This window comes from Pyxicephalus adspersus, chromosome 12 (genome assembly GCF_032062135.1).
Source record: "Pyxicephalus adspersus chromosome 12, UCB_Pads_2.0, whole genome shotgun sequence".
NCBI lineage: Eukaryota > Metazoa > Chordata > Amphibia > Anura > Pyxicephalidae > Pyxicephalus > Pyxicephalus adspersus.
In genome coordinates this window covers 46,039,884-46,051,039 of record NC_092869.1, presented here as the reverse complement: position 1 = coordinate 46,051,039, position 11,156 = coordinate 46,039,884, and the positions used below count along the sequence as shown (strand labels likewise).

The 11,156-nt window shown below is 41.6% G+C and overlaps 1 protein-coding gene across 3 annotated transcripts in view; it reads left to right on the top strand.

Annotated features, from left to right (window-relative positions):
- TRIP11 (thyroid hormone receptor interactor 11) overlaps positions 1 to 11,156 on the top strand; it is a 39,462-nt gene that overhangs the window by 17,553 nt on the left and 10,753 nt on the right. For all 3 annotated transcript variants that reach the window (XM_072428196.1, XM_072428195.1, XM_072428198.1), the window contains 5 exons: positions 501 to 641; positions 2,135 to 2,328; positions 2,407 to 2,570; positions 3,863 to 3,966; positions 4,453 to 4,552. In XM_072428196.1, the coding sequence (XP_072284297.1) occupies positions 501 to 641; positions 2,135 to 2,328; positions 2,407 to 2,570; positions 3,863 to 3,966; positions 4,453 to 4,552 (703 nt within the window). The remainder of the gene's footprint in view (positions 1 to 500; positions 642 to 2,134; positions 2,329 to 2,406; positions 2,571 to 3,862; positions 3,967 to 4,452; positions 4,553 to 11,156) is intronic.

The following is an 11,156-nucleotide window of genomic DNA, read 5'->3' as shown; positions in this document are numbered from 1 at the left end:
GGAATTTTAGTGTTCAGGTTTTCTTTAAGTAAAGAATAGGGATAGATCTATGTTTAATTAAGCTCCTTCTTTGCACTGTACAATACTCCAAGGCTACGTACACACGCGGTTCTCGTCCGATAATCGGGTCAGGGCCGATATCGGAGGAGAATCTGGCATATGTACAGCGCCCATTGTCCGAACAACCGTCCTGGCTGATCCACAGATGGTGGACGACGAACAATCTTAAAAGAAGCGAAGGGGGAGAGCACGCAGCAGGGTGCCGCTCCGTTGTTCTCCCCCTCCCCTCTCCATAGAGTAGAACGGCACTGTATGTAGAGCGCTCGTTCATGCATTGTGCAGTCCTTAGTCGCTGGAAAGGATCGTGAAAGATCCTTTCCAACAACAATTATTCCACGTGTGTACACAGCCTAACAATCACTGACTAATTTACTTTTCACTTGGTCTGTTGGTAAATTGCTTCACCTAATTTTGTTGCAATATTTTGTTTTCTTCACCAGGGAAAGACCGGGGAATTGAACCAGCTGTTGAATGAAGTGAAGTCCATGCAGGAGAAAGCAGTTTTGTTCCAGCATGAAAGGGATCAGGTTATGTTGGCACTAAAACAGAAACAAATGGAAACCAGCGCTCTCCAGAATGAGGTGTGTGCTGCAATCATGTCGGGGGGATGTAGCAGAAGGTGTAGAATATGAAGCTTTAGATGTCAAGTACTTACCACTGAGCAATGTTATTATTGACTTGCGGCAGGTTAGTTATTCATCAGCTGGCAGGTGTTCTGTCAATAATATGAGAATCAGGTCACCCAACTGCTTTCACCTCTGTTTGCCATACATGTATAGACTTTGTTAGGTTCAGCTCCTCTATCAGTCTTAACCAGTTCCAAATCCAGTTACTATGTGGTGCACAAGCCTCATGAATCGGTTTAACAACAAAGGCAGAGCGAACACAAACATCCAAAAAGAAGTGATTAGGACAAGGACTGGCCAGCTGCTGAATGACAACATGCAGGTTTGTGAATAGGCGGCGATCGCAATGCCCCCTTCAACATTTTCTCATTATGCTGTCATACAAGCAGGCACAGCCTTCATATGAATGACAGTTCCTTATCACACCATAGGAGAATAAATAAGTGGGGTTCGCTGGATAAACAAGTGCAGATGGACCTATATTTGTAGTACTGTATCACGTATTTCAAATGGAAAACAGTTGTACTTTTAACACACTTTTGGAATGTATCTAAATCTTAATGAGCCATTTTTTATGGTACAGCAAGCAAGTTATAGATAAAACAGTCCATTGACACATCAACCATTGAGCTTGGTCACACATTCTTTAATTTAATGTTTTCCTGTCATTGGATCTTTGGTCACACGACCATGGCTCTTCTATCCTAGCAAACTTTCCTCACAGACTTTCTGGTCTCTCCCTGTGTGTTGGCTGTGAGCTCAGTGATTTATTATTACTTATCAGGCAAGCATTTAAACAAAACCACTAACCTTTGTGTCACTCACCATTATATATGTTGAATGCATTGGAAAATTAGGTTGACGACTAATTTCCACAATATCGCAAATATTACTGAGATCCCTGTGCACACTACTTACGATTGATAGTTGGTTGGCACTTTTTTATAAAAATATCAAAAAGCTGTATTGATACAAAGTGGGGTGCAGGTAGAAGATCTGTTTGTGATCCCCTCAAATAAAGTGAAAATTGATATTTTTAGTAGAGCGGGGAACGATTAGAAACATGGCCGGATATTTACTGATATCTGTGTCCTCAATGTGGCAATTATCTTTGATTTGGACTTCTTGACAGGTGGAGGGTAAATTTCAGCAAGAATAAGCGATTTCTTAGCTCTGATTTCAACATATCAACATTGTGGTTTTCTTGGATAGGCAACATTAGCATGTAGACCGATCTTGGAAATGCTCATATATGACAATGGACTGTCAAGGAAGAATACAAATGTCTGAAATTTCTTTTTTTTTAATAAATATCCCCCTAAGGCTTTAATTCTTTAACAACTTGGTGAATGCCGGTCCTCCAAATTCATTCAGACGTCCTAAGTTCTTTAATTTTTCTTTTAATTATTCCTTTTTGGAAGTTTTAATTGGTGTGTGTATTCCCTTAGCTTCAGCATCTACGAGACAAGGCAGCGCGTCTCAACCAAGAGCTGGAGCGGCTGCGCAATCACCTGCTGGAAATCGAAGACTCATACACACGTGAGGCTGTGGCTGCTGGGGACCGGGAGATGGAGCTAAGAAAGAAAGTCACAATGTTAGAAGATAAACTTTTATCTTCCTCCACAGCAGTAGAGACTGCCAGGTACCTGTCTCTATTGTAAGAACATCCTTTGGGTCAGTTGTGGCATTGGTGATTTCTGACTTGTGATTTTTTGTTTAGTCACCAGGCTACGATGCAGGTGGAGTCTTTACAAGAGCAGCTGAATCTTGTGTCCCGGCAGAGAGATGAGGCCTTAATTCAACTTACCATGTCTCAAGAGCAAGTCAAACAATATGCATTATCACTAACCAACCTGCAGATGGTGCTAGAGCAGTTCCAGCAAGGTAAGACAGAGTATATCTAAACCCAAAAATGTAATATGTTTTGGCATCATTCCTTTACATTTTTCACACCACCTTACCTTTTTCACCTGGTCATCCTATAACAGTATTCCTATCAATAGGTCACAATTGCTGTACTGTCTATGGAAGAGCATCAGCAATAAAACCTTTGGAGTAAGACTATAGAACACCTCTCCCTCTCCTTATCCAAGTAACATAGGAGTTAGGTGTTCTGTATCTTAGTTGTGACCTGGGCAGGAATGAAGAACATAATAGGCATGAGACTTCCACAGGAAGTTCCATTAGATGTTTTGCAAGATTAATATGGTTTGGAAAATTATATAACAGAAAACAAAACTTTCAGTGATGTAACAAACCCAGTCGGTTTATTGTAAGGGGTTACATACACCAATTCTCATTTTTATTTGATGTGCTGATATTTTTAGCACTTTTTTAAAGAGATATGTGTTGTAAATTACATTGCATAATATGTGAGGACCACTATTTATTATTAATCAAGTAATCATATGTGACAAAAGCAACACATCAACTTTGCATTTCCTTCAGACTTTCATACACAATACAATAGGATTGCATGGTCTAACACAAATCCCCTTGTCACCGTGAGGTTTCCCTACTAAGACAAACATCAGCAGGATAAATTTAATTTATCTTTCCAGCAGAGACCCGGATAGAAAAAAAACATGTCATGGCAATGCAATATGTGTTTTAAATGATCCTCAGATCCTTTGATATGCATTTTTTGGGCTACATACATAAACTGCAAAGCACCTTGTACAAGAAGTAGATGAATACCTCTCTAGTGGGTAGGAAGGCAAATCTTTATTTCTATTCTGAGGGACACTGGAAGTTTTGTAACTTCAGACCTGTGAACATTGCTACAAGAGCTGACGTATCAGTTGGCTGCAGTGGTTCCTTCTGCCACCCCTATATTGTTGCAGGAGAAAGCACGGTGCTTACAAATACCAGATATCCCTTACCACCCTTCAAGGGGGCTGTATTGTGCTGCTTCTACAGTTTGCCCTGCAGTTTATTTTACTGAGGTGACAGGGTCACTTATATCCTCTGTGTGACCGCATTTCATGCACATATCTGGCAGATGAAGCAGAAAAATGGGATTGTAAGAAAAGATTATATTATCCTTGGATGGTGTTTAAACCCCAGTGCTCTTATCTTCTTATAGTTGCATTGTGGGTTCAGTTTATATGTGCAGCCTGGATAGACTTGTATGTTTATCTGATTTGTGGATAATACATTTTACATACTTTTTACAGAGGAGAAAGCCATGTATTCTGCTGAGTTGGATAAACACAAAAAACAAAACACGGAACTACAGCAGAAGTTGGAAAAGATGCAAGATAAAGCTGTCTCTCTTCAGGTAGGAGGATTGTGAGAAGAATATTTCATTGTAATTTCAAAAGTAACTTTCATAACAAGGTTGAGTTGAAGACCCCCCCCCCAGTGGCAGATCAGTTTATCATTTAGCAAAAGCAAAGGATCACGTGTAAAGGACAACCTATAGAGCAATTCATTTTAAAAATTATACAGTGCTGCTTTGGTCATGGGTTCATTAAGATTTATTGTGTTATGAGGGAACTGTAGTAAAATGTGTCTCGGTGGTGCTCTGAAAATGTTCCTTCTGTCTAAAATTGGGATTTGGTGAGGTCATTACTTTGCTACTCACCATTCTCCTTCCTGCAGGTTTTGATGAAGTAAAAGTCTGTCTCTACATACATATAAGCACTGCAAAACTAGCCATCATAAATCTATAATAGGGAAAACATGCATTACAAGCTGACTACAGGCAATAATAGTGATGAGTGCTTTGCAATATTCTGAGGTATAACATTTCTAATGCTTCTAGGAACAATTAGAAGAAGCCAACACAGCACTGGAATCGGCATCCCGACTTACCGAACAGCTGGACCTAAAAGAGGAGCTGATAGAAGAGCTGAAGAGACAAGGTGAGCTTAACGTGATATCTGTACCAAATATGTAATGGGACTTAATCAGCACATTAGTATTGCACATAAAGTACTGTGATCCTAGTAGCCTCAAGTAGTACAATTGCAAGCCATTGTAGCATGCTTTAAGTCCTATTACAAACTAATAAACCATGTTATAGTGGGTCCTGAAGATAATGAATATGGAGAAGAGTGGCACCTGGGATTTAGTTGCTGTGTACAACAAGAATTCCTTCCTATATAAACTTATCATACCCACTGGGCGGTTATATTTAATCAAAGCTCAACTGTTGGAGAATTGTTTATTTGCATGCAGCACCTGTACATGACTTGGTGTCACAACATTGTGATCCCCCACAGCAGAGCATAGACTGAGGTAGGGGCAAGAAACACCAGGACCCAGTCACTTGTGCCAACAATATGCTGCGATGAGATGAGCAAAATGACAGATGAGCTCATTGGTTTCCCATACACAGATCAGCCAAAAGAATAAAACCGGCTGTTTATTTTGTGTAGGTCTCCTATGCTCTTTCCCAAAGACTCTGGACTCCGCAAGACTTCTTAGTCCTATAATATGCTATTCCTTTGCTATACATGTGCTATACATCTTAAAATGAAACCAAACCACCATCTATCAGATTGGACTTGTCCCATTGTAGGTGCTTTGCCTCCACTGTGATTACATGGCTGCAATTTGATGCTCTGTCTGTTCTGACCCTTTCCTCTCATAGTCACCATTGTGTGTGTTTTGTTTTGTTTTTTGTTTTTTTGTTTTTGTTTTTTTAGCAATTTCTGCTTCAGTAGCTCTTCTGTGAGATAGATCAGATGGGGTACCTTTTCCTTTTTCCCCATGCACATCTCTTGGTCTTGGGCACCCATGATCCTGTTGCTAGTTTCCCATTCGTCCTTCCTTGGACCACTTTTGTTAGGTATTGGCCCCAACACACCTGGAACACACCACACAACCTGCTGTGGTGCTCTGATCTATCATTCAATTTCAATACAATTTGGCTGTTTTTTAATCACCCAACACTTGTCTATTTCCTGCATGCAACACATTACCTTCACCGACAGACCACTTGCTGACTAATACTCCCCTCCATTGTCAGGAGGCCATTGTACCCAGATCACCAATGTCAGTACCATTAGTGCAGGCATGTCCAGAGTCTAGCCTGGGGGTCAGTTGCAGCCCGTGTTCAGATTTCCACTCTGTCAAAAAATCAAAAATTTTGCAGGCCGCTAGCACTGTTGACCAGAGTATAAAATATATGCGTACAAAAAAGCTATTTTATATTTCATTAGAGTTGATCAACCATCTTGCAATTATCGTCCCACTACTCAGCGGGCATAATCGGCAGGATGGGAATCCCCAACGTCATTATAGTGGTTGTGTGCTGTGCGGGGCCCGCACTGTCCACGCCCACTCCTATTCTAAGAACGTGTCCTGCACAGAGCCCGCACTGACACCGGACTCCATGCACAGAGAATCCCTCTTGTCACCCCGGTGGGCATGTGCTGTCCGGGACCACGCCCACACTACCCCTGGTTAGCGGTCGGCCCCCACACATTTTTAGCCTTGTTCCAAAGTTTGGACACACCTGCTTTAGTGTTTTTTTTGTGGATTCTGTATATGCATTTTTTATGTATTTAGTAGTTTGCCAGGATGTCACCTTTAAATGTCCTGGTGTTTTAAAGTATCACAAATGTGTGTTTGGGCTTTTTACTTTTAAATACTGTTTACTAATCAGAGTTAGCATGACTGGGAGGAGAGGGGTCCAATTGCAGAGAATTCTTGAAGCCATGTATAGCATTTAATTGTTTTAACATTATCTTGCTGCATGGTTCTAATACTTTTTACCAGGGACCTTGTCTGCATGGAGTATGAATGTCCTCCCTTGTTTGATTTTCCTCCAAACCTGATAGTAAACGTTGATGCTCCGTTGATAGAATCAATTTTTAGGTTGCTGAAGTAACTTCATCATATTGATGATTATCTGTTGCATGTGTAGTTTGTTGTTTTATATTTTGTTGTTCTAGGAATGTCCACACACACTTTGAGGTTTATTTTGACTTTAAGCACTAAGTACTTAACTCCTGTAATGTAAATATGTGACCTTGCCAGCCCATAGAGAAGCCCAGACTTTGCAAGGGGTGAAACCAGAGCTCCATTCTAGAGCAGGAGGTCTATAGAATGAAGAAGCCTCCATGATGTATATAAAAAGTTCTATACATTTCTTAGTGTCTGCATTCAAGCACATTTACTTATTTACAAATCATTCGCTGTGACACTCCAGCACTATGAATTAGCTTTGTTTATAGACAAAACCTTAGCATGGCCTTATTAACATCATGTGAACCCCCAACTTTGCAATCACATGACTTTGTTTATTAAAGAATGATATTATCTAGATATAGGAAAGAATTTTGGTCAAGCAGAAGGTCAGAGATTGTTGACAGCAGTTTCCTTATTACCAAGAAATCATTCATTGTTATTTTCTCATTTAAAAATCACTTTCATTTCACCTTCAAGTTTTAAGGAAATCTCCCAATTTCGCCCATCCCTTGTTATGAAGAACTAGTAAGAACTTTTGCTTTCAGAAAAAGTTCGGCATGCTGTCAAACGTGTTGTGGAAAATTACCTATGAGCAATTCTTTCCCTGTTCTTGTATGGAGCCGTGTTTACACCATTCTATGCAGGTCTGGTATTCATTTTGTTAACGCGAAAGACAAAAAAAACATTTCAACAGCCGTGTCAGAGTTAAATAGAAATTACACATTTGTAGATGGAAACCCAGATGGCAAACTTATCATCTCCTTAATATTCTAAACCGCAGCGTATGCCGTGAGCGCACAGCCAGCTAAGCTCAGACTTCTCTGGCGCACTCCGCCATTTATTGTTTGGGTTTTCTTCAATCCATTGTACCAGCTCAGACCGTTGGCCGGCTTCCACATCATATCATATTTCATATCCCCCCTCGCCCCTTTCCTGCCATTTTTGAAAAATTGGTAAAAGATTAGATTAGATGGAGTTTTATAGATTAATAATGCGCTAATTGTTTTCTCTGCGAGATTAAGCCGGCCCGGTGTTGATGTTATAACAAAAACCTTTGAGAACTCAAACACATTAAGTTGGCTAGACAGGAAATTCCATAACTTAAATGTTTATTTTGTGAGCAGATTAATGAATTAATGCTCCATAATGTGCTCTGCGTCTGTCGGAGTGACGGACTGCGCCGACTGAGCCCTTCGAAGTATTAACTCCTTCGGCACCACTTGTGTTCATCAACATCTCAATTTACCCTATTTTAGGTGTAGGAATGCTTTCAGTACAGAAAGGTCTTGTTGCTTCTGGCTAATTGTTTATGGAACCCCTGACCATTATATCTATAGGAGCTTGTTGAAAATCCCATTCCAAAACTATGATCGTTAATATAAAGTTGGGTCAGCCACCCCCCCTATTTATGGCTGTGCATATGGCATTGCCCACCTTAGTGGTTATACCATCCTCTACTCTTTGCTGTAGACTTCCCACAAGGTTTTTGGGGGCCACCTTGTTAACTTGTCCCAATTAGTGAAGTCAGGTTCTGATGTTTGATGAGAAGACCTGGTTCGCCATTCCAATTCATCACAAAGGTGTGAGTTCAGGGCTCTGTAGGACACTCAAGTTCCTCCAAACTGGTGACCCCATGTCATAGGGGAGCAGAAAAGGCTCTTCACCAAACTCTGACTACAAAGCTGGAAGAACCCAATAGCCTACAAGGTCTCTTGTTTGACCCTTTTATTGGAAACATCTGAACCCAACCATGGAGCGGCTCCTTAGACTTTTGGCCATTGGGCCCAGAATTGTTTACAATGTCTTTGTATGATGCAGTAATAAAAAGATCCTTCACTGGGAACAATTGGTCTTCATCATTTGAGGAGGTGTCCTCCATACATCTGGCTATATAGGAAGGTGGGATTTTGGATAAGAAGATCAGGCTCACCATTCCAATTCACTCCAAAGAACTTCAGTGGGGTTGAGGTCAGGGCTCTGTGTAGGACACTCGAGTTCCTCCAAACTGGTGACCCCATGTCTTTATGGAGCTGGCATTGTACCTCCGGGGTATAGTCATGGGGGAACAGAAAAGGACAAACTGTAACCACAAGGCTTATTATCAGGACCCTTCACTGGGGACACCTGAACCCATCATTTCAAGGGTTGTCTATCTAAATTTGGCCTTATAGGTAGGAGAATGGATATCAGTCTGGGAATTTATTTTGTGATGGGGAGAGGATTGGTGTACAGATCCTCATCTGTGAGTTCTTTGATTAATTCCCGGCTCTGTCTATGTGGAAGTTGGGGTATTTTTGTTCCCCTTTGCATCTCTTCCAATATCTTCCAAATACTGATATGTCATTTCTATGTGGACTGGCCCCAAACCTGTATCAGATAGATGGGTTACCCTCCCGGCGTGCTCCTCTGAATATGGCCTCCTGTATCACCGCTCGGTTAATTTTCCAGCATCTGCAAAAGCTGTCCGTTCTACGAGACGAAAAGAAATAACACTTTTTTTTTTTTAAAACCTTAATAAGCTGTTGGCTGCGGTTTGCGTGGTAAATGGATATGCACTTGTCTCCACTCGCTGAGGGGTGAAACTTGACATCCTGTCATTAAATTGGGTCATAAAATGGGTTTTAAAGGCAAGCTTTTTTTATGTAATATATTTGTGCTCTGAGTGCGTCGTCTTCCCGCTCAACTCGCCTTGCGCCTTAAATATCTTTTCAAGGTGCAGAGTTATTTTGGGAAAAACTGAAAGAGATGGGATGAGGGGCGCACGTGCTGGCGGTTTTACAGTCAGACCTCCAGGTTTTTTTAATTGTAACCCTTGCATTGCTATAACTTTGTATGTTTTTTATAGTGTGCAGGGTGTGTGTATGCCCATGTGCATACTAGCTGGAATATTGTGCTTTGTGTATTTCTCAAAATCTGTGCAGTAATCCAACATGAAGATGTAACTAGTCAGTGCTGCACTCCCTGCTTGTGCAGGGTGACTGGTCTTGTCTCCACCCCCTCCTGTATTTTTCCGCAGACAGCCTATAGTGGGTGGAGCCTTCTGGGTCCCTCCCGCAGTGTCTGCACAGACGATGTACAGCATACTGATCATGTGACTGCAACTTTTACAAGTAATATCTGGGTGTTCAATGCTTTCTGTGGCCCACGTAGATACACCCGCTCCTCCATGTGACAGCTCAGATCCAGGCATTGGTTACTCAAGCTGTGTCTGCGTCTTCCAATACTCTAGGAGTTCCCATATATCTAGTGTTCCAAGACCTATTGTAGTAAAAAGTTTAAATTTCACGGTTAAATAAAATAAAAAAAAAAAGGTTGGGGGGAAGACAGAACCTAATAATGTTCTCTGCATATTGCTGCTTTATACAAAACCACATGGCACACACCTGAGACCGTAGGTTCAAATAACAGCTCCGATACACACAGATCTTCATTTTCAGCAGCAAGGCGGTCATTTTCCAATCTCATTGCTGAAATTAACGTTTTTGCAATTAAGGATCCTTATTCTGCTTGCTTTGTAGGTTGCAAGTTGCTTTGTGACCCATCAGACCCATCCCCTCGTATGTCTTCACCCAGACCCCCGTCACTTGCAGCTCCCCTTCCAGCACTTTGCTTGGGGTGGCTCAGGGATGAATGAGTTACTTTCTGTTGCAGACTCAGGAAAAAAGTTCGTCTTGACAACAGTCCCAAATACATTCTCAGACAGAGGCGCAGCCAGATCGCCTGAGCAATCTCTTTATGGATGCCTTGGCAGCTAGTGCAAAATTCATAGAAAGACCCAACCTGCCAGGCGCTCCGTAATGAATTGCCATAAATGGTTAACAAATTGATCCCGTTCGTAGTTCACTTTTTTTTTACAAGCTGCAATTAATTGCATTCTCTAGAGAGGAGTTTTATCCTTCGTGTTAATCTGATAATTACTTGTAGAATGCCATATACTTTGTCTTTGATTTTGTGGCTTTTGGATAATTTTATAGTAGTTACGTTTTGCTTTTTGGAGAGTGTTAACCCACCACCTTCTTCCTTGGTGACAACTGTAATGTACATGTCCGACACCCCTTACCACCACCACCTCCTGCAGTCTGCAACAAGTTCCCTGCCACCACCTCCATCCCTGATGATGGCTGCAGGCCATGCAACAAACCCTCCACCATAATCTCCTTCCCTGGTGACTACTGTAGTATACACATCTGACTCCTACCACCGCCACCATCTCCTCTTCCTTTCCTGATGTCCCTGAAGTTCCCTGCCACCTCCTCTGTCCCTGATGATTGCTGCAGGCCATGCAAAAAACCCACCACCAACTCCTCCCCTGTTGTTGGCTGTAGACCACACAACAAACCCACCACCATCCCCTTCCCTGATAACATTCACAGACTACACAAAAAAGCCACCTCCACCTTCTTCCTTGGTGACAATTGTAGTGTACACATCCAACACCCCTTTACTACCATCTCATTCCTTGAAAATGTAAAGAAAAAATTGTATACATATATATTATCCACCTCATTCCTTGACGACACCTGCAGGTTTAGATGGCATTCTGCGCATAGG